This window comes from Diceros bicornis, chromosome 5 (genome assembly GCF_020826845.1).
Source record: "Diceros bicornis minor isolate mBicDic1 chromosome 5, mDicBic1.mat.cur, whole genome shotgun sequence".
Classification (NCBI taxonomy): domain Eukaryota; kingdom Metazoa; phylum Chordata; class Mammalia; order Perissodactyla; family Rhinocerotidae; genus Diceros; species Diceros bicornis.
Genome location: NC_080744.1, coordinates 48658014 through 48682678, shown reverse-complemented (window position 1 = coordinate 48682678; position 24665 = coordinate 48658014). Strand labels below are relative to the sequence as shown.

The 24665-nt window shown below is 43.1% G+C and overlaps 1 protein-coding gene across 1 annotated transcript in view; it reads left to right on the top strand.

Annotated features, from left to right (window-relative positions):
- Window positions 1-24422, top strand: part of ONECUT1 (one cut homeobox 1) — a 32507-nt gene extending 8085 nt beyond the window's left edge. Inside the window, exon 2 of the mRNA XM_058541605.1 lies at window positions 22933-24422. Within this exon, the coding sequence (XP_058397588.1) occupies window positions 22933-23225 (293 nt within the window). The 3' untranslated portion in view covers window positions 23226-24422. The remainder of the gene's footprint in view (window positions 1-22932) is intronic.
- The last annotated feature ends 243 nt before the right edge of the window (window positions 24423-24665 follow it).

Genomic DNA, 24665 nt, shown 5'->3' with positions numbered 1-24665 from the left:
ACATTCTATTAGGTACTGTGCTAAGCACACAGATTTTCTCATTTAATACTTACCATCTATTCCAGTGGCTCCCAAATCTTGCTACACATTAGAATCACTTAAGGATCTTTAAAAAAAAAAAAAATGATTCCTGGCTAAAATCCCAGATATTCTGTTGTAATTATATGGGGCATGACCTGGGCATTGGAATTTTTAAGAGCTCTGAGGTGATTTTAATGTGCAGCAAAGTTTGGGAGCTACTAGTTTATGTGGTAGTTACCATTATTTTCACTGTTTCTCTGTTCAATGAGGTTAAATAACTTACCTGTGGTAACACAGCTGGAAATCACTGATGCCCTGAACTCAGCTTTCCCAACTCAAAGCCCAGAACCCTCTGATCCTCCTCCCTGTGCCTTTATTACTAGTACAGGTCCGCCGGGTCAGTGGACCCAGAATGTGGAAATATCTGATTCACTGTCATAAACACCCAATCTAGAAAGTCTGTGCATAATAAAAGTCTTGAAATTAGAGAATGCGGATCTTCCCTCTGGGACTCGCAAAGAGTTACTTATGGAAACTTATTTCTTTTTTACTCAAGACTCGTAAGAGACTTTTTATTGCTCTCTTTTGAAGAAGCAGCCAGAGGAAATATAAGGCAGTAACAGAGCTAGACATGGAAGCTGCGTCTCCCTATCCATTTGTTCACTTAAACAATTATTGATGGGCAAGACCCATCTCATTAGATGTGTTCTGTGGGTAGGACTGGTCCATTGGGACCCATGCCTGGAGGAGGGCCCAAAGGCCCAAACCTTGCATCCTTTCAGGCTTAGTGTTCTGATCTGCACTTGCACAGCAATTACCTTTCTTGGCTTCACATCAGTGCCTGTCTTGCCTGTTACTCATATTTTAAGACTCTGCACTAAAAAATAATAAATTGACTAAAACTCTGTGTATATGTTGGCAATCATCCAGAGGGCAACTTAGAATTTCAGTCAAACACCGCATGTTTCCAGTTATCCATGTGTTTCTCATCTTCCTTTGCATATGCCATAGGGTACTCAGAATCGACAGTTTCTGAAATCACTGCTTTCCTTTTGGCATCTGGTGATGATCTCATAGTCCCAGAGAGAGGTTATCAAAGGAACACAATAAACTATGTGCTTTTCGCTTTCTTTCCTGTTGTCTTCTAAAACAGATCAATGGGGAAAATTAAATAAATAAACGGGCGAAGCGCGCCACCTAGTGACCCCCGTCCTCACTGCAGGAGAAGTGCGTGAGAGGAGAGGCTAACGCGATTCAAGTATTGATGGAGTCACAAAAATCGTTCATTAAGGCAATTTAATCTTTGCTATTAAATGTCCTTTCAATTCATTTGGGGTAATTAAGATGCAGTTAAAGTGATTAAATTCTAATTACTTATGCTAGACAAAGACATATTTGTCACACTAATGCGGTTAACTAAGGACTCAGAAAGAAAGTTAACATTTACTTCAAATGATGCAACTGGAAAAATCAGTTCCTCTTTTCATCATTAATCCAGTGAGCTGGGTGATTATGTAATGGCACTACAAGCTCATTAAATAGGGGAACTGCTGATTAAAATGACTGCTAAGAGGAAAACCTGCACCAGGAGTGCCTCAGTACCGTTTGGTCAGCATTCTGAGCAAAATTACTCCGTGTTCTTTCTCTCCACGCCCCCCACCCTAAAGTAATAAACAGCTCGTGAGTTCTATCCTGACGTTAAAGAGGAACGGCTCACAGAAAGCTTTTATGGCCAGCCTGCAGACATTGTTAAACCAAAAGATATTTAAATGGTAAATGCATTCTTGGGATAGAGGACCGAGGCAGATGGGCAGGGGATGGGGGGCGGATTCCTGAGCCAGTTCCAGAATGAGATTTTCCACTGTAGGCTTCCGAGCCACTTCCCTTCAGACAGACACCTTTCCTATTAAGCGGTCCCTCTCCCCTCTCCATTTCCACTTTTCCTGCCTCTGATGTGTGCGGACAGATTCCTCCGCACAGGATCATGCCACCTTTGATTGTTATGCACACTCTGAAGAGCGCTAAGCACCTCCGCTGCAAATTGGTCTCTTTTCAGGGTTTTTCTACATTCGCATGTAAAGCCATCTGAGATTATAAACTATCAGGTTACTGAGACTATTTTGCCATAATGTCCACAAACAGCTCCTAGCTTCTGAGAGCTCATAAGAGGAGGATGAATTTAAACTTACTGAATTTGAAGTTTGCCTGCCTCACAAAAATGGCTTCTTAAGGCAGTGCCTAGCATCTGCCTGGGGGGATGATCAGTCAGAAAATTGGGAATTATTTTGCCCAGGAGATCCGTGTCTTTAATATTTGTTAAATTTGCATAATTGAAAACCATTATTGTGGAGATTGCATCTTTCCCCTATTTATCTCATTGAAATTTAATATTACCCCTATTTCCTTCATAAGCAAAGAAGCTAAAGTTATCAAATTTGGCAGTCACTTAAGTCTAACAACTGCCTTTAAAAAATAAATTGGCAGTCATTTGAATATTTACAGTCATTATGAATTTAACAGATCATGTTATGCTATCTTAAATTACTAAAACAAACGGACAAATTAAAAAAAAAAAACAAAAAAAAACCCTGGACTGAATCAAGAGCCCAGTATACAGGTTCTTGCACTCAAGTCATTTAACCCTTCTGGGCCTTAGTCTCCTTAAATGGAGAATGAAAGATTTAGCCTTAGGGTCCTTCCAGGTCCCATATTCTATGATTGATTGCTTTCTGATGACTGTGTATCCACAGCAAAGTCTCTTATCTCAATTTAGTGCCCTGTCCTGAAGTCAGGATTCAACAAGGTGTAAGGCCCAGGGGCCCATCTCTTCAGCAGAGTCTCAGGCCAGGCTCTCCTGTCAGAGGGCCAGGAGGAAACAGCCCATCCAGTCAAGAGTGCTGCCTTTTGGCACAAAATGCTGCAGTCTGAGATTACAATTCCTGTGTCTTAATAATACAAGGTGTTGGCAAGAATATGGATCATCAGGAACTCATACACTGCTGGTGGGAATGTAATTGACACTGTTGCTTCAAAAGATAATTTGGCATTGTCTTATAAACCAGAACCTACACCTATCCAGCAATTTTATTCTTTGGTATATACCCCAGATAAACTCACAGATGCTCCTGGAGATGTGTACAAGACTGTTCATAGCAGCATTGTTCATAAGAGCAAAAAACCAGAAACTGCCCAGATGTCCACTGACAAGGAATGCATAAATAAATTGTGATGTATTCATATAATGCAATAGAATACTGTGATGGAAATGAATGAGCAACAGCTATACACAACAGCATGGTTGAGTCTTAGGAACAATGTTGAATTTTAAAAAAAGAACAAGCTAGAGAAGATCACACCAGAAAAATACCGTTTTTACAAAGCTCAAAAGCCAGCAATGCTAAACAACTTACTGTTTAGAGATGCATAAGTATGTAGTAAAAACTGTTTCAGGGTCAGCCCCGTGACTTAGCAGTTAAGTGCGCGCGCTCTGCTACTGGCGGCCCGGGTTCGGATCCCGGGCGCGCACTGACGCACTGCTTCTCCGGCCATGCTGAGGCTTCGTCCCACATACAGCAACTAGAAGGATGTGCAGCTATGACATACAACTATCTACTGGGGCTTTGGGGGAAAAATAAATAAATAAAAATTAAAAAAAAAAAACTATTTCAAAAAAGCAAATGAATAATAAATACAAATTCAGGAGAGTGGTTACCTCCCATAGGGGAAGACAGGGAAATAAGAGGAGAGAACTCTTGTAGCTTCACAAGACAGCTGATGTTCTAGTTCTTTTGTTGGGTGCTGCCTTCACAGGTGTTCGTTTTGTTACTATGCTTCCTATTTTAATGTGCATATTTTTTGAAAGGGTAAATATTATTTAATTTTAATGTTGGAGAGGAAAAAGATTGTTTTTGTGTGTTTCCCCAACCCAAACAATTTGGACCAAACACACCCCATGACATTGGTATTGTCATTCACGCAGTTCCTAAATGTGAGCCCTCTTAGGAATTATATCCAGCCCATTGCGGACAAGGCATAAGATGTGAAAGAGGAGATTTCATTAGATATGGAAAGAGGGGTTTGTTCAGTCCTGGGGATGGCAGGTACAGCAGACTTGTCCCTTGGAACTCACAGTCTAGTGGTGAAGAAAGATGAATAGTTCTTCATATCCTTCTTCTTGGTTGTTTTTTTGTTCCAAGAAGGAGAATTTTGGGGTATAATGAAGGGACAATTTTGAAGATATGGAAAATGCATAGGATTTGGGCCAGAAATGGAGGGCGGGGTTTCCAGGCAGAGGGAACAACAGCATGTGTGGAGGCCCTGGCTGAAATCCCTTTGCAGAAGATTTCTTGGATCTGAATTATTATATAACTGGAAGCTTCTTTCTTCCCTGGCACAGCTGAGTGACACAACACCTTCCCATCAATAACCAAAGTCTTCTCCAGGCTGTGGTTTTCAGTGGTGGGGAGGGGTGGGCAGAGGGTTTCAGACTCCTCTCAGAGAACAAATCAGATTGGTGGAGGAGAGGTGGGGAGACGATATATGCTGGTTAAACAGCCTCCCAGGTGATTCTCATGTAACTCCAAGTGGAGAATTAGAATACTGATACTGAGAATTTAAGAACAGATGACTTTTATTTTTGCCCTTTTATTATTTATTTTACCTTTTTCTGGAATAACGTATAGTTTCATAGTTTAATATATATAAATATTATATAATATCTAATAACATTATATAATTAGATATTATATATCATTATATAATATTTCACTTCTTTTTATCTCTTTTGAGATCAAAAATTCACTCAAAAATTCAAGATTCCTGTAAGAATAATTATTTCCATACTCACCTCCATCTAAAAAATTATTACTATTCTGTAGGTCCTTACTACTCAAAGTGTGGTGCCAGCTTGGCCTTCTCTGGGAACTTGTAAGAGATGCAGACTCTCAGGTTCTACCCCAGACCTACTGAATCTGAATCACCCACAACCCCCTACCCAGAGATAACTCCCCATTTTTTATGAATATCCTTCCAGTCTTTTCTCAATGGGATGATACGTACATACCATTTTGTAACTTTTTAAATTATTATCCCATATTACTAAATTTATGGTAGAATATTTGAAAATACATAAAAGAATAAAAGAGATAATAAAAAAAATCCTGATAATTCCACCATTCCTACCCCCTCCCAAATACCTCATAAGTAACACTCATTCATTCAACAGATACCTATAGAGAGGGTGTTTACAATTTGCAAGACAGCAGAAAAAGAGGTAAAAGCTCTCCCTCTGCTCCTGCAGCACTCTGTGTCAGAAAACATTCTATAAATTTTGTGTTTTACAGCTAGGCTATAATTTAACCAATCCCCTATTTTTGGACACTTAGGTTGGTCCATAAATGGATTGGGTGAACATAAATTTTTATGACTTTATAATATTTTAGAGGTTATAATTTATGTAACCTCTCCAACAACTTTTCCTATCACTGGACATTTCAATTTTTTCAGGTTCTTTTGTTTGGTTTTGTTTTTGCTATTATTAATGAATGACACAGCAGTCGGCTACATTATACATAAAACTTAACTGAATATTCATTTTCCTCTTTCAAAAATTTTCTCTAATTATTAAAGTAATACATGCTCAATGTAGAAACTTTGGGAAATATGAAACATCATAAACAATACAACAGAATCAAATCATCCATAGTTCCATAAGCCAGAGATGATACCTATTCATATGTTGGTTTGTTTCCTTCTAGCTTTTTACAAGTACACAAATAAGATAGATCTAAAATTTTTATATTTCACAAAATTGAGCTCATAGAGAATTTACAATTGAACATATCTCAATGCCATTAAATATTATTCAAAAGCATGATTTTTTAAATTTTTATTTGGAAATTATCTCAAAGTTTTTTAAGCTGCAAAAATAAAATAGTACAAAGAACATCCATATACCCTTTACCCAATTTTTAACATGACCAATTGTTAACATTTTGCCCCATTTGCTTTATCATTTGTGCACACACACTTGAGCTCTCTCTCTCTCTCTCATACACAGCATTTTTTTTGTGAACCATTTGAGGGTACATATATGTATGTAATGGCCCCTAACCCCTAAATACTTAGGAATGGATTTCCAAGACTAGGGATATTCCCTGTGTGGCCACAGTTCACGTTTGTCAGTTGACCCAATAATGTCCTTCATGACATTCTTCTCCTGCAGAACAGAATCCAGTCTCGGGTTGAGTTGTCATATCTTTTTTTTTTCTTTAATCTGAAACATTTCCACAATCTTTCTTTACCTTTTATAACACTGACATGTTTGAAGAATACAGTCCCCACTTTTTAAAAAGGATATTTCTCAGTCTGTGTTTATCTGATGTTTCCTGGTGATTAGATTGAGGTGATGCTTTCTTGTCGAGAAGGCTACATGGGTGAGGTGTGTCCTTCTCGGGGGATCACATCTGGAGGCCCACGAAGTCTATCTGTTCCTCACTTAACTGGTGAGTTCATTTTGATCACCCAGTCGAGGTGTTGCCTAATTTCTCTACTGTTTAATCACTGTTTTGGAGGGGGGTTTCTCCCTTTTGACTAATAAGCAATTTCTGGAGAGACACTTTAAGATCATGCAAATATTCTATTCATCAAAATTCCCCATAGATTTAGCATCTATTGTTTCTTGCCTGACGTTATCTTTATCACTATGGTCTCAAAATGACTTTCCATCTCCAGCACTCCTGCCATGTTTAACAGTCAGCTCTCAGGTTTCTTCTGTGAGCAAGAGCCCCCTTCCTTCTCATTACTTATCCATTTATTATTGGTGTAGACTCATGCATTCCTTCTTTTCCAATGGTTTGTAATTCATTACTGCAATTACCTACTTGGGTGCTCAAATTGTCCCAGTTTTGACCAGTGGGTGCCCCTTTAATCTGGCTCCTGTGTTTTTGTGACATGCTCCCATCTTTTTTTCTTTTTTTTTTTACTTTCTGGCATAATAATAAGATGTTCCAAGCTCATCTGTTACCTACCTTGCCCCAGCCCTAGAATCTGCCCCTTCTTTGATGAGGTTTATTTTGGTGGGAAATAGTATTAGAGAAGACCCAAGAAGACCTGGGCACTAGGTGGGCCCATGGCTACTAGGGTGACCTTGTCTTTTGGCCCCCCTCAGAAAAATCCAGGAAAAATATGTATGTATGTTTACACACACACAAATATACATACACTCATCTATACGTAATATACATGTGCACATAAACATGCTTATGTACATATTTTAAAAATCATGTGTTCACACCAGGACCTCCACATCCAGTTGCAATATTTCGCCATAGGATTTGTCCTTGCCTTCCCCCACTCCATATTTGTATGTTCCTTCCTCTACAATGAGAACCCTGACACCCAATCACCTCTCTCTCTCTGTCCCACACATACACACACATGCACACTTACTCTATTTGCTCAGTCCTATAATACATATAAAATAATTTCAAAATTGCTTCACCCATACCCATAAAATAAACAAACCTGCTAAAAAAAAATTTAGAACTCATTTGCAATTGTTCCCCCATACATACATCACAGCATCATTTGGGAACTTGTTAGAAATCCTACTGATTCAGAAACTCTGGAGCAGAGCCCAGTAATCTGTGTTTTTACAAGCTCTTGGAGTAATTTTAAAGCATGATAAAGTTTGAGAAGCACAGCCCAAAATATGCAGCATGAGTTTATGATATGTGTATGTGTGTGTGCACATGCCTGCATGTTATTATGTAAAATAATACTTGAGACATATTCTAAATGTAACAGCCATCAAACAGGTCCAGAGCAGACTAATAGTGGTCCTCTGTCACAGCATGGGTGTGGAGGTATAGATGTAAAAAGAAATAAACCCCCAGGTTTTTGTTTCTCCTCCGGGTGCCAGCTGGGTGGACAATCGGGAGGAAGAGGGAGGAGGTGGGTGTGAAGTAGCCTTGCTTGCCAGAGCCGACACTCTCCAGCTCCACAGCCGCAGCCCCACCGCCCCACATCCCTCCACTTGAAGCATTGGGCAGTAAACTCAAGATGGAGGACGTTCTGTCAGTGCTGAAAAGATCACAGCCGGTAATCTGATCCTTTCCCCTGTTCTCACCCAACTTCCTCTTTTCTAAGAATCACAGAACAAAACTCTCTGCCTCCAGCACTGAATACCGTGGATGCTTCCCCCTCTGGGCCTGCCCCAATCCCACGCACATCCGCTTCTGTTCCTCTGCAGACTGTCTATGACCATCAATGTAGCTGGATTTTACAAGGATGGTTTTATGATAGAAAGAGCAAGAAGGGTTACCTGGACCTTCCCCAGTCCCACCAAAAGATCTCACCCAGCAGGCTTTCCTAAACCTGAAATCAGAGAGATCACCTGGTACTATTCTTAAAATACAGATTCCCAGGCCACTACTAAAATTCTAATTCAGTCTGTCTATATTTTTGACAAGTGTATGGGGTGATTCTTTTGATCTTGGCAAGTGGCTCTCCAACTTTATTGGACATCTAAATTAGCTGGGAAGCTTGTTTAAAATATATGTTTGTTGATTCCATTGTCTCAGAGACTCTCATTCAGTAGGGATAGAATGGGGTTCTGGAATGTGCATTTTGAACAAGCCTCCCCTTCATGCTCCGAGGTGATGTTGATGTATTTGCCCCACACCTTAGTTAGTTTCTGCTCTGGACTCTAGACCCTGGTTACTTAGAATGTGGTCATGGACCAGCAGCTATGCATTACCTAGGACCTTGTTGGATGTGCACAATCTCAGGCCACACCCAGACCTGCTGAATCCCAATCTTCATCTTAACAAGACATGCAAATGACTCAGGTTTGTATCACTCAAGTTTGAGAAGCACTGGGTTAGAGGAGTGGTTCTCAACCTTGACTGTGTTAGAATCTCCTGGGAATCTTTCAAAAATCCCAGGCCCAGGCCTCCCCTAGGCTGAATAAATCAGTATCTCTGGAGATCTATCCCAGGCATCAATGTTTTTGAAGTTTCTTGGGTAATTCCAATTTATAACAAAGGCTAAGACCTTCTGAGGGTCCCTCCAGCCTCTCCTACTGCAGAATTCAGGCCAGCCCTGAAACCCAGGGGGAAGGAATGACACCCTCACCCGCAGATCCAGGGCACCAACAGCCAGAGGCCCTACCCAAAAAGTCCAATGACTTGGCTTTTGCCAGAAGAAAAAGAAACAAAATGGTATTTCATTTCATCTCATTTATAAAGCATTCTTCATCTGAGTCCTTCATCCCTTGAATTGAATTTCTCCAAGATGATTCCCCTGGGATCATCTCATTAATTTATTGTTATGGTTTCCACCGCACAGACTCTGCATGGATATTTGCTGACATTATCTGTAAATCGGATCCTTATCAACTCTGTATTTGACTAAGGCCTATATGGACCAATCACCACCCAGACTTAGCAATGGCAGACACAGACAGTATCCCTCTGCCTTCTGGTACCCAGTGCCCCCACCAGGGCACCTCATCTGGCTGGGTCTGATTGCCCTATTCCTAGCTCATTTCAGTGCCCCAGCCCAAATTCAGTTCCTCCGAACCTCTACTCTTCCAGCTCTGTTACTCCAGCCTCCTCCCTACCTGGCTCTGAACCACCTTCTGATTCAATCATAGGAGTGGTGGCAATACCAGCTTCCTTCACCGGGGGCTCAGCCCCCTCTCACTGACTTCTCAATGACAATTCAGAAATATCCCCCACAATGCCATTAAACTGCTTCAAAATATTTATCCAGTAAAAGGATTAAGGAGATCTCATGGAGCTTCATTCTATGTACACGTTTTCAAAAGATAAAGACTTGTGTCTTGGGTGTCTCCATTTTCTATGGGGCCACGTCCAACTTATTTATCCAACAAGGATGCTGAGTATGCCAAAGAAATAATCCATGGTCTACTCTTAAGGAATTCACGGTCTAGTAAGAGAGGTGGGTAGGTAGATAACTAATTACTCGGGGGGCTCTCCCTGGACAGCACTTCTCCCTGGATAGGAGAGGAGATGAGAAGGCTTAGCAGAAAAGGAGATGCCGTCTATGCAGAAATAGCACTATAATGATGTATGCCTGAAATTTATACAATGTTATAAACCAATGTTACCACAATAAACAAATTAATTAATTTAAAAAGAAAAAAAGAAAATGAGATGCTTGAGCTGGGCCTTGATTACATAGGGAACCTTTTGTATGGAAAAGAAAGAGAAGGAAGGACATCAAATAAAAGGAAGGAAGAAACAGCTTGAGCGGAGGAATGGAGGCGTGCAAGTTCATAGTGTGTTTAGGACTGACGTCTGAGCAGTGCGGCTCAGTGTGGGTGGTGGGTGGGCAGTAGTGGGAAGTGAGATGGGAAGGGTGGTTGGGGTCAGAGTGTCAAGGTCCTTGAATATCATGATGGAGCAGCCACCAAGGGCTTTCCCCTCAGGCTTTTGGGAGACCCTTGTGAGGCTAATTGTATGATATGTGTCATTGGGAGAACAGCATATACAATTTGACTCTACTGACAACTTTCCAGAAATGCAAACAAGGAAAACCAGCAAGTTAAAATTAATTGTCGAAAACGTCTGGTGACTTAGTAAACAGTCAAAATTGTAGTTTATTTTTGAAGGAATTCCATTTTATAAATTTCAATTGATGTGAATATTATAAAGTATTGTATACAGCTATTTATTAAAGAAATGGGATCAAGAAACTAAGACTTGCAGGGCCGGCCCCGTGGCTTAGCAGTTAAGTGAGCGCGCTCCACTGCTGGCGACCCGGGTTCGGATCCCTGTCACGCAGCGACGCACCGCTTCTCCGGCCATGCTGAGGCCACGTCCCACATACAGCAACTAGAAGGATGTGCAGCTATAACATACAACTATCTACTGGGGCTTTGGGGGGAAAATAAATAAATAAATAAAATCTTTAAAAAAAAAAAAGAAACTAAGACTTGCAATTCACAGAAGGCCTATATGAGATAATAATGCATCATAAGCATGTAAGTCATGGGGTGAGTCATTTGTTTTGACTGTTTTGTGGAATCAACATCTAGGGCATCAATATCACATCTTTCCAATGGTTTGAGTCCAAACTATTGAGGGGCTCTTTGAGATGAGGGATACTGATATAATAAAACTCCAAAGGATCAGGCATTAACAGACATTTAGGAATTTAAAAATCAGAATTCCTGAGCCAACCTTTCAGAAAAGAGCCACATTACCTTTTATTACTAACTGAACAAGCAGGTGCAAGGCAGCGGCTTCTTTTCCCACCAGTTCCTTTGAAGCTGCAATGCAAGGAAAGGGTTTCCGGGAGAGAAGCGTCAGATGGTGGATATCTCTTCCTGTGAGTATCAAAAAGCTTGAGCCTGTTCCCGGGAAAATATGTGCCTGTGAGCGTGAATGGGCAGCAAGAGGATGATGCATCATAGGAGTGTGAGCATGCATTCACTCAACAAGGATTCCCAGTTCATCTTTCTGTCTCGGGTTCAGCCTGTGCCAGAGGGAACATAGAACAAATGAAAGAAGACAAAGTTTCTGGGGAGAAGAACTAAGATAGTCTAGAATCACACAAAAAGGGCTGTTTGAGGAGCCATGGAAACTGAAAGCTGGTGTGATTCCCTGACTTCCCCGCTGGGCCTGAGGAATGTCCAGGCTGCACCCCCTGGTCTCCTCCAGTGCCATCGCTGGGTCCCACACTGGCTCAAATCCCAGCTCCACCATTTACTGGCAGGGTGACATTAGGCCAATCCCTCAACCTCTGAGCCTCAGGCTGCCCACTTGTAAACTAGAGGTAGTAATGGTACCTACCTCCCGTAGATGTCATGAGGCTCTGTAAGGTGGTATGCTTGTGGGCTTAGCACAGGGGAAGCAGCCATACATTTCAGCTGATCTTGTTCAACGCCTCCCAGGCCCAGACAGCCTCTGCCCTCCTTTGATCATAAAGTCCAATAGGCCCACCTCTCCTGGGCTACAGCTATGGAGCTTTACCTAGAGAAGAGAGGTTGATGGAAATGTTTTATATGCTGACTCCAGAAGGACTCCAGGCAGCAGGTGCATGGGAAGGCAGGTCTCTGTCCTGGACAGCTCTGTTAAAAAAGCAAACCAAGTGGAGTGGTAAGAGGTTTGAGTGACTTTTCCAACCTGAATTTGATGGAGCAGACTTCTCCTGGCTTGAGCTGAAGCCCACCGTTCCCCATCTTTCCTTTTCCACTGGGTCAGCTCGGTTTCCTTCAGCTTCCTCTCAAAGCTGATTTCCATGTGGAGACAGCTGTCCCATGTTCCTCTGCACCCCTACTGAAACCAGACTCACTCTGGTCCCTCTCCCAGGCCAGTGTGGGTGTGCTGTCCCCTACAATGCCTGAACTCACTCCATCTCAGCTTCCGTGCAGCCCACTTTCCTGGTTGGGCCAACGCAATCCTTTCAACCACAGCCAGACAGGTCTGGCTGATGACCAGCCTGCTGCCCACTGCCCAACCGCTCCTGTTCTGCTCACCTTGGCTGTGAGTTTCCTGGGCTCTCCTTCACCAGCTGCTCCTGCCCGTTTAACTGTCCTGGGGAAAGTTCTCATGATGTGTCCACTGTGCTGACATCTGCCTCCAGGGCACAGTGCAGCTGGAGTTCTCTCACATAACTAGCTGTATGCCCATAGACAAGTCACCTAACCTCTCTGACATTGTTTCTTCATCTACAGAAAAAGAAATAAGACCCATTTCTACCTCACCTGAGTTTTGTGGGGATCACATGGGAAGGTTTTATGGAGGTGTTTTAAGCACTGTAAAGCAAGATACAGGGGTGAGTTACAGTGATCCTTCCTGACTGGGAATGTCTGCTCTTTGTGTGTTCTTATTAAGCCTTTCACCTGCATGTCCAGAAGCGTCTCCGTAGGTGCTCTGGCTCCCCACACACTCAGGGACGCGAGCAAAGCAGCTTGTGTCCAGGAGGTTGTATTGGCTCCACCTCCCTCTGCTGGGCTTCTCAGTTTCCAGACAATCTGTGCAGGCATTCGCATCCTGTGCAAAGGCCGCCGTTGGTTGTATCAGTTAGAACTCACTGGAGTTGCTTTTCAGTTTGTACATTGTGCTGTGCCATCTAAATTTGCCACTCAAGGGCAGCCTCATTCCAAAAACAGTTGGGGGGGCCCGCTTATAAAAATATGCACAGTGCAGTGAAACAATCGAAGGCAAAGCAAGTGACATTATGACCCAGGACTCCTAGAGTCCGAGCTCTAATCCTGAAGCTGTGGCTTTTGACCTCCACGGTGTGAGTACTGGCCTGTAAAATGGGCTTGGGAACCTGCCATGGTCACGCCCATAGTCCCCTTTACCTCCCTCCTGACCTCTATCTTGTTTTACTGAAATCTGTTGTATTTGTGTGCTTGCTTCTCCACATACATCGTCTTGTAGAGTTAGCTTTGAAAAACAGCTTCAGCTGTCAAGAAAGGGTCTTTGGGGGCTCAGTAGACATGAACAGCTGACCCCCTCTTGCCCTTGCCACAGTCCAGAAGAGGTTCCCTCTCGGTGGCAGACAGGGGGGCGGGGGGTAAGAGCAGAGGGCTCACCCTGTGTGCGTGCCCAGCTACTTCTTTCTTAAACAGTGTTACTGAGATATAATTTACATGCCATACAATTTACCCATTTAGAGTATATAATTCAGTGGCTTTTAGTATAGTCACAGAGCAGTGCAACTATTACCACAATCAATTTTAGAACCTTTCATTGCCTCCAAAAAAAGAAACCCTAAAGCCATTAGTAGTCACTCCCATTTCCCCGCACCTGCTCAGCCATAGGCAACCACCAACCTACTTTCTGCCCCTATGAGTTTGCCTGTTCTGGCTCAGCTGCTTTTTTATCCTTTTTTCCTGCCCCTGAAGCCCCGAGCTCCCCTGAGCAGGGTGTGCAGGGATATCCCTGCCAAGCCCATCAGGAATCTGGGTGGAATTTAGGCTGTGCTTTTGCCTTACCAGTGTACCCCTCCTGCCCCCGGAGGCGCTGGAGCAGCATAGGAGCTGAGGGCCGTGGCAGTGCCTGGCTCTCCTCCTCCAAATCCAGGCTTGGGACTTGGGACATCACAGGCTTACTGCTCAAGAGCACTTGGCCTTGTGGGTTGCAGTTTTCAGCAGTGGCATTAGCCTTTAGGGTGAAGATGCTGGGTCTCTAGCAGGCCCCTATTAAAATGCCACACTGTCTTTAGGTGGCAAGGCAGTTTCACGGTGCCCTGGAAATCTCAGCGTTTCTCCTTTCCTGCAGTCACATGAGGACAGCAGACACTCGGGAGTTTGGAGGGAGACACTACGTGGCCACAGTGTAAGGACCCACAGGGTATAAGCCGCATGGGAATGGGGAAGCTGTAGGCATACAGTCTCCTCCCTCCATCCATTTGATTCAGACTACCAGATAAATCTGACTTCAATCACTCAAGCCTGGCTCTTCCCTGGCCCCCTCAATCCTTTTGTCCTATCTCTAGGGTTCTCCATCCAGACTTTGAGGCTGAGATTGTCCTCTCCTCAGGTTAAGATCCTAAATTTCCTTTAGCCTATCAAATGTGATACCTCACAGAGCTGTTGCCAATATTAAATAATGTCTCTGGGGCTGGCCCGGTGGTGCAGCGGTTAAGTGCGCGCGCTCTGCTTCCGCGGCCCGGGGTTCGCAGGTGTGGATCCCTGGAGCACAGCGACGCACCGCTAGTCAAGCCATGCTGTGGCGGCATCCCATATAAAGTAGAGGAACATGGGCACAGATGTTAGCCCAGGGCCAGTCTTGCTCAGCAAAAAAGAGGAGGACTGGCATCGGATGTTAGCTCAGGGCTGATTTTCCTCACCAAAATAATAATAATGTCTCTAAAGCGGGAGACACATGGTTTACCTTTCATTTGGCTCCGTTCCCATCTTATTCTAGCAGATACTGTGGCTCCTTAGAAGTGTGTCAATCCCTGATTTTCACTTGTCTGTTTGTGCATCCACCCGCACAAAAGAACACACACTTCTCCATTCTCCTCCTTAGTGTAACTAACAAAGCTAGAATTTTCTAAAGATTTACAAAATTACATAATTTTACAAATTATGTCTAAGAATAACTCAGTTTATGAAGTCACATTTTCTGATCTTACCTGATAATATTGTTTACTAAGCACACAGGTCTTGTTCCCTTTCCTACCTCATCTGAAGGTGCTCTTCTCCCCAACCTCCTCTGCTCATCTCTGCCTGCCAGGAATAAGGTGGAGGTAGTGCTACGTGGATAGCCTGAAAAAAGAGGGGCATGGACTGGAAGGGTGGCCCAGCCACCCCTAGAGTGAACAGCTCACCCTCACACTTCTCCAGGTGCCCGTTTATGATGTAGAAACAATGATCCTGCCTGTTCTGTACTGCCTGCTGCTTCCCCTGGAGTGATGTTGAAAGCTGTTTACACACATCAAGTCGTACAGCTGCACTTAGAAGGGACTGTAAGTTATTTAGTCCAATGCTTTCATTATACAACTAAAGAACCTGGACCCAGCTTGGTTAAGGGATTTAACCTGTCATTCAACTAATTAATGACAGACCCAGAGCCAGAATCCAGAACTTCTGACAGCTAGTGCAATGCGTTTTACAGAACCTTCCTCCCTCATAGAACAGGAATATAGAGCACCGTCTGACTAGAGCTGGACCTTGGGCTCTTCCGCAGCCTTCAGAAGGTTCACATTGGAACATACACAGCTCTACTGCCACCAAGAAGCCAGCCTATTCTAATCCACAGTTCCATCCTATGTGAAGCAGCCTACACTGGGACAAATATACCAAAAACCTCAGGAAGCAAGTTAAACAAATTGTCCTACAATTTTAATGAAAAGTAGAAACTCAGTAAAAATATAAAGTACGTATTGTTGAATGGCTTAGAGTCTAGGAGGGTAAGTGCATTACTGTTGGCCTGTGGTGGTGGTGGCGGTGGTTATTTTAATCTCTAAGCTCATGAGGTCAAAAAAACTGTGAGTTTATGTTCTATCACCTTCATTCAGATGAAGGTGGGTCTGGACGATTTGCAGGACTGGCTGATGTCCCTGCATAGCCATTACCTGCTGTTTTTGAGAAGCCATAAGGATGGAGAAGATGCAATGGAAAAGTCAGCAGAGTGGTGATATATTCTAAATGACAGAGTAAGGTTGCCTTGGACATTTTTTAACTGAGATAATAATAGACTTTGGAAACCAGGAGAGACACTGCAGCCATGCGTTCATTGACTTCCAGGGCTTTCGAGCCCACAAGGGGCTTAGAACGCAGTCTGCTCATTTAGAGGATGAGGAAAAGAGATCAAGTGATGTGTCCAACTTCATACCACAGGCTGGAGACAGCAAAGATTCAAGCCTGCTGTGTAAATTCAATGTTTATTCTTGCATCTTGACTAAAGAAGGAAGGAAGGATCAGAAAGTTAATTTGCAAACATCTAGAATATTCCATAAGGGTTTTTAGTTTTAACAATTGCTTCAACATACCTTATTGAATTCCTATTACAATCTTGTAAGGAAAGAAGGCCTTGTCCTCTATTTTGCAACTGGGTAAACTAAGGCTCAAAGAGGGTGAGGGACTTGCCCCACAACACATCAGTGGTCGCAGAACTAGGACTTGAGCTTGTCTCTTCTGAGCCCAGGTTCATCTAAGAAGTTGTATTATGAATCCTTCTGGCTTTATAAGTGTCTCCCAGGCCAATGCGTCTGTGCCTAGGTATTCCGAGACAAATTCCTGGCGGACATTTGCATAGCTCGATCAGCAGTTTCGATGTTGTAAAGTCCTTTGTGTCATCAAATCAGGAAAATGCTTGGCTGACAGCTGATTCTAGGATCTTGCTGTATACCATGTTTTATAAAGTGTGTTCTAAGACAGGGCTTCTTAAACTCTATATTGTGAAGGACTAGCTGTTTGTTTCTAATTTCCATTTGTCCTGGACCAATAGTTTTGATAATACAACAAAAAATGTATTACCAGGACAATAATCACACACGTGAATTGCATGTGTTGCAATTCGTTGCAGCAATATCAACCTACCATAAAAATTTCTAATTACTTTTTCTCAATTTTCTGTACTGATCTTGCTGCAGGTCAGTAACAGTTCACAGACCAGCATGGGTCTGACAGCCACACTTTGAGAAACACTGTTCTAAGCAATGTCATTCCTGAGAGAAATTCCCTGAATAAAGAGTTCCTTAAACACACAAGTTTGGGAGACTCCATAAGCTAGAAAGTTATCAGTGCACATTAGCACATTAAAGGCTCTGAAAAGTCCTACATTAGCTTGTTTAATCATTAATTAACTCAGCATTTCCCAAACTGGCCTCAAAACTCATTGTTCATGGAATACCTTTCAACATCCTGCAGAATTCATATTTCCTGGAATACACTGGCTCTTTCTTGCTGACTGTGGCCAAAGCATGGGCCCCAGGCCTGCCTGAAATGAAAGCCTCTGTCCTTTGCCTACGTCCTCATGCATTGCCTTTTTTTTTTTAATTCCTTATAATCTTTTATTCTTTTGGTGCACAAAGTCATGCTCTGCCTTTTACCATCTGCTATTTCTACCTCCCACGTAGAACCGAATGTGGGTGACCTCACCCATGGAGAAGATTGAAGTCACCTGTCTGAGACAGCCCCCATGACACTTTGCCACTGCATTCTGCAAATATATCTGCTTGCCCGCCTTCATGGAGGCAACTCATGACAGGTCATCTTCCTCTTCAGTACTACCTTTCACAAACAATAGGAATCCCCTTCCCTTTAATCCAGTTCTATGATAAATACTTCTCTATTTTTTTTTCTTTTTTTTTTCCGAGGGAGATTGGCCCTGCGCTAACATCTGTTGCCAATCTTTCTCTTTTTTCTCCCCAAAGCCCCAGTACCTAGTTGTATATCACAGTTGTAGACCTGTAGCTCTTCTATATGGGACGCCACCTCAGCAGGGCTTGATGAGCAGTGAGTAGGTCCACCCCCAGGATCTGAACCAGCGAACCGCAGGCTGCCAAAGCGGAATGCGCAAACTTAACCACTACACTAACAGGCAGGCACCAATACTTCTCTATTTTTAACAGAAACTGTACACCCCAACAAAAAGTATAACTTTCACATAAAACACACGCAGTACTCTTCCCTAAGCCTCAGTACCTCTTGTCATGCTCCACTCACACTCCCTTACTCCCTCTCCCTTGCACACTTGTGTGGACTTGCATGACCTCTAGTTGGTAGTTTCCTACCTTATAATGAGTAATCTCTACCCTGACATGAATTCCATGGAAATTCCAAAGCATTACTCTCATTCATATTCTCTTACCAATTCTAACAACTACAATTCTGTACAACCTTCTAGAAGCAGGATTTTATTTATGTGGGTTGCTTTTCCTAGTCTCCTTGTTGAGGCCACCCAGTGACCCTCAACAAACTTTATTCCACTCTGCATTCTACTGATATCTCTGCTTTCTTATTCAGCAACTTCAACTTCTGCACAGAGTTCTCTCAAGATATACCACATGCATTTAGTCACTACCCACACAGGTAGTGAGCTCCCCTTATAGCCAGGCACTATGCCGGAATGCCCCAGAGACACAGAATGAGTCAGCCAGGCTCCCTGCTCTGGGAGAATCTCACTTCCCATGTTCTGACATTGTCACATCTACAACGCTTGAGATCTCGGGGAAAGAATTTCCAAACTGTGTTTCCCCAACATTAGTGTTGTATGAGACTTTAATAGACAGTCCCAAACAAACAGAACAGTTCTGAGCTTAGATAAATTTGGGAAACAGAATTACGGTCATGCACTGCCTGACAACATTTTGGTCAACAGTAGACCACGTATACGACGGTGATCCCATAAGATTAGTACCATATAGCCTAGGTGTGTAGTAGTCTATACCATCTAGGTTTGTGTAAGTACACTCTAGGATGTTCACACAACAACAAAATCACCTAACAACGCATTTTGCAGAATAGACTCCCATCATTAAGTGACACATGACTGTACATGTGCTAACATATATTATGAATTTTGAGGAGGAGGCTATACATAGTAGGTTTTTCTAAATGTACTTGACTTGCAAACCATCTTTTCAAGGAACCCCTGTTTGAGACAGTATCATTCCTCTGACAGCATATGGAAAATTCTGGCTCGAGAGTAGTTTCAGCCCATGCAGTCCTGCCAAATGCTGAGGACCAGATTAAAGTCATTCAAACATTCATCCTGGTTAGGTGGAAAATGGACATCTCTTTGCAATTTCCCTTAGCTCTGCCTTTTGAGTAATAAATAAGTTGAGTCTGCACCCAATACTTATTTACTTTCCATAGGTATGTGTTCTGTGCAATTTACCATCTAGAGGCCTAATGACTTCCCAGTCTATATTCTTAGCCCAGATCTCTCCCCTGAGCTCCAGACCCCATATTTCCTGCTGTCTGCTGGACAACCACCTATTGGAGATCTTTAACAGAATGTCCAACAAGCACTTCAAATGCAATTTGTCCCACATAGAAGTGATTACTGCCCTCTTAAAACTCATTTCTCCATCTGCATCCCCTAATGGCCCCATTACTACCATCCAACCAGAAACCTGGGAGATGTTCTGAACTTGACCCTCCCAACCAAGCTGTCATTAAGTCTTCCTGATTCTACTTTCCAAGAAGCTCTTGAATTTGCTCCCTATTTTCCACTCTCAACTGCCATCATCTAATTTGGGGTCCTCACTATAGTGGTTTTCTAATTGGCTTCTATCTTAGGTCAGGTTTTTGGGAAACAGACTCTGGGTTTCTGAGACTTGCATGCAGGAAGGTTATTGGAGAGAACTATGGAGCATAACCCCAGTGCGAGGAGTGGAGGCAGTCAGCCCAGGCAGAGGGAGAAGTTGAACTTTTGATGTAGTTGTGAGAATAGCCTCAACCAATCTTATGGAATGCTCTGGAACTGGATGACCCTTCAGAGTTGTTGCAACTTGCTGCAAAGTGTTGGGGCGTCGGGGCCTTAAACCAACACATTCCCACACTCTTCAGCCTCCATTCCTTACCCCTCCCACCCCCACTGGATGTGGGAAGCCCCCCACCCCACCCCACCCCAGGGTGGCATAACCTTTGGCCAAGGGTAATCCCCAGAATGGACCTCAGCTGAGAGCTACCAGCCCCCAACTCTTACAGCAAGTGGAGGAATAAGTGCCTTAGTCCTGAGGGGGGATCCAAGTGGTATACCACAGCATCCTCATCCCTAATCTTGCTGCTTTCCAATTCATGCCCCACAACACCATCAGCGGAGTTTTCTAAACCCAAATTTAATCACACAACACCCTTACTCAAGACCTTTCAATAATTCCTCCTTGCCTACAAGATAATTCAAATCTGGTCTCTGTCTACCTGTGAAGCCTTGTCTCCCACAGCTTTCTTCCTTGCACACACTCTTGCCCCACTACCGCCAATCTACTATACTTATCAATCCTTTACAAACACTGCTCCCCCTGCTGGAAATGAGTTTTCCCCACTTCTCTCACTAGGAAACTCCTATTCATCCTTTACGGCCCAGTGTAAGCACCCCCTCCTCTGCAATGCCTTCCTTAATATCCTCAAGCAGAGCTAATATCCTGTATACTCTTTTTATACTCTTGTAGTTATTTTCTTATGTGACCACTAGACTGACCTCTTTAAGAGCAAAGCCTGTGTTATATTCACTTTTGAATGTGAATGAATGAATCAATCAGCCATTTCAATGAGTATTGTATAAAGCTGTGTCTACTTGGGCTGTCTCAAACTAACTGAAGTTGACTTCAGTGGAGTCAGCTGTCTTTTCAGGGACTTAATCTAGTTGCTCAGTGAGGGCCGTAGGTCCCTGGGGGGAGAGACTCTATTTGGAGAATCTCATCTGGTTCAGTATATATAGCTCAACACTTTGAGGGCATTGGGCATCAAATAAATACTTCTCATTATGTTGATGCTGCCCCTCATGTTGGGCAAGGGGCATAGCCAATGACCTATGGGATATGTTATAAAAGGTACCATAAGGCCTGACTTGCCTAAAAATCTCTCTTTTATGACTGAGGTTTCCTTTCATGTCCATTCTGAAATTCTTACCTTTATTTTTCCTAATGGTTGGACCACTGGTCCTGTGAGTGGGGTGAATGCACTCTACAACATGGGAAGCTGATGCGTCTGTGGAAGAGAATTTCTATGTCCATTTATTTTTATTTTATGAATGCTTTGTAATGTCCAAAATATAGTAATACAATAACATATATATAATTTATAAACAAATGAGAGTATACACTCAAAACATTTTTACTAAGTAGCACATCTTTAAAAAATTTGGAGACCCCTAGATTGGACTCCAAAGACTGGTGACTTCTTCAGCCTTCACCCATTAGCTTTTCAGCTGATCTGATTCCTGGGCACCGAAGGCCTTGGGGGAACTCTGAAATCCAGGATCGGGACAGCTAGGAATGAAAGCTAGGGGCAGGCAGGGGAGCAGCACTACCCGGGGAGCAAAGGCGGCATCTAGAGAGCTGGTGAACCATCTAGTGAGGAACTAAGAACCTGGAATGTAGAGAGGCAGGAGGTGGAGCAGGAAATAGCAATAGGCAGGGCAGCCAACTGGAGGTCTGAGGAGATATGAAAGAGCAACAGTCCCTACTTCCACCAGGAAGATGCCCCATCTGCCTTTCACTATGGTTGGAGCACATGCCAGAATGTAGCCAGCCAGATAAGAAGATAGCAGTGGCCGCTCCAGAACGCCTAGGGGGGCCAAGAGGCAGCAGTCTGATTGGAGTCAGGGCATAGGAGCCTTGTCTTAAAGTTGCATTCACATAACCAGAGGACTGCTTTTACTTGGGTTATATGGTTCTTTGGGGATGGCTGTAGGGATGATGGTGGAGATGAGGGGAAGGGGAGGGTGTTGTTAGCAACGCAGCCCTTAGTTCCCCTCTCGCAGGTGGAAGCCAGTGAGCTACATCAGGCTAGAAAGGGGAGTATGGCATCTGAGCTGAGGAGAGACCCTGACCTGGCACCAAGCCCTGGGGGCGTGAGGGCCGTGTTGTGATGATGATGCACCATAATACCTCTAGCAGCCCAGGACCCAGGAACACAAGGCACGAGCAGGGAATGGGCCTTCTCAGTGGGAGATGAGGTGAGGGAAGAGGGGGCTCCAAGAGCAAAACTTTCACAAAGAACAAAAAGGAGACACAGAGAGACCCCAAAGGCAAACACAGCTAACTTGACAGGTTTGGCCCCAAGGTGAGGAAGCCGGCTTCACGCCTCCAAGTCCCGGTTCCACTAAAGAGTCAGCGGAAGACTGTTTGATGGGCATGGAAGGACACTATATGCAGACTTTTCTTACATACAGAGTTTTCTGGAAAACAAAAAATATCCGAAGAGAGACAAATGCAATTTCTTATTTGGTTTTTAGAGTCTCACACTCTTACTATTCTACCAACAGCAGACTATAAACCCTTTGAAGGCTACACCCACTTCTAGCTAATCAGATTTTACATTTGTAAAGCACTTCAGTTAACAGAAACTCTTACATTTACTATTTCACATATCCTTACCACAACCCAGCAAGGTAGGTATTCTCACATCCATTTTGCAGATGGTGATATAAAAATTCAAACAATAAGGTCGTTTCGCCGGAACCTACATTCTGCTATGAGGAATCTGAGGCCCAGGTGGGGTTAATTGATTTACCACAGACAAAATTCCGATGCTTGTCAAAGCCAGGTCCCAGCCCAGGGCCCACGGTACTCCATCTCCTCCTCATCCTCCATCCTTTTATTACACTTCCCTCCCTGCCCACCCTGGCGCTGAAATCAGAGGTCAGCAGACAGAAAGCGGGCATGAGGGATGACTAACAAGTTCTATTGGCTCTGCCTTTCTCTTGATTCTCCCAGGCAGTTTGTTCTAACATCCTCTGTGTTTCTTTGCAGCATGCAAAAGGAAAGAGCAAGAACACGGGAAGGATAGAGGCAACACACCCAAAAAGCCCAGGTTGGTCTTCACAGATGTCCAGCGTCGAACTCTACATGCAATATTCAAGGAAAATAAGCGTCCATCCAAAGAATTACAAATCACCATTTCCCAGCAGCTGGGGTTGGAGCTGAGCACCGTCAGCAACTTCTTCATGAACGCGAGGAGGAGGAGTCTGGACAAGTGGCAGGACGAGGGCAGCGCCAATTCAGGCAACTCATCTTCTTCATCAAGCACTTGTACCAAAGCATGAAGGAATAACCACGAACTAAAACCTCGGTGGAAAAGCTTTAAATAAAAAAAATTTTTAAAAGACCAGGACCTCAAGATAGCAGGTTTATACTTAGAAATATTTGAAGAAAAAAAAAGTGTTATTTATAGTCCAAAGAAACCAAAGACTGAGCTCACCTGCATTCTGACTTTGTTCGGAGACACACACGTCAGCGGGGCGACGACTTGGCAAGAAACATGATGAGTGGGAAAACACCACTGGATCTCACACCTTCAATCCATGATCATTCTCGCTGTGCTTGGCTGTTTTGTGGTTTGGAGCATAGTGGTTTTGAGCCATTGAGTGGACATCTTTTAAGATCGAACTTTCTCATCTGTTCCACCGCGCCACGAAGGTGTATGGTGTCTCAGTACTGTGTGTGCACACGCACACACACACACACCACCAGTGGTTAGGGACTTAGGCAGGGCTGGTCTTCAGGAAGGGTTGTGCTGTAGGAGTGCAACCAACACAGTGTGGGGTTGTCTGAGTTCATTGGATTAGGAGTGTGGTTTCACTCACCTAGCCTAGTGTTTGAACCTGCCAGGCCTGCAACCTAAATGCAGATTCAAACCCAGCAAAGGAAATTTGAATGACACCTAAACCAGTGCATTCTCTTTGTTTGTTAAGGAATGTTCAGATATTTTTTAAGAAATGAAACAAGAGTCCATCCATTAAAAAAAAAATCACCTAGGTACCAAAGAACACACTTAATATTATAGTGCAGGTATTTTATTGCAATGATTTTAATAACCAAAGCTATTTTTACACAAGATACTATGTAAAGTTATACGTATGAACTGATCTAGCTGTAATACACATGCCACATAGAATCATGACTATTATTTATGACTCTTGAAGCATTTGAAATATTAGTTTTCAGAACTGGCAAGAAAGAATGTAGCTTCAGGGAAGCAATTAATATCATAACAGAGAGGTCGCTGCAGAATACATGTACATCCAGATGGCACACTCCCTTTCGGGATCCATAAATGTCACATAGGTAGACATAGACATGATTCCACAATCTGTTCAGAGCTGAGAAAACCTGGGGATTCTTCCAAAGTAGGACCCCATTTATAAACTGGACAACTAAGTTTAACAGGGCAGGTAACTAAATTAGAAAATTTGTTCAAAGTAATGCTTTTTGGTAAAAGACCAATGAATAAAGAATTCCATACTTAGGTTAATTTGACTTAAATTTGCTTTATGCAAAAGGTATTTAAAAATACCTTTTTAAAATACTTTACAAATACACCAAGTGAGTATACCAACATTATTATTAAAATTAATTATACAGTATTTGTAATCACCCTTAAAATGTAATTAACTGATTTTATTGCCTATCCCAGATTTTATGACTTGGACATCAACAAAAATAGCAGGTGCAACCAAGAAATGGCAGAGTTGGTGGAACTGCAT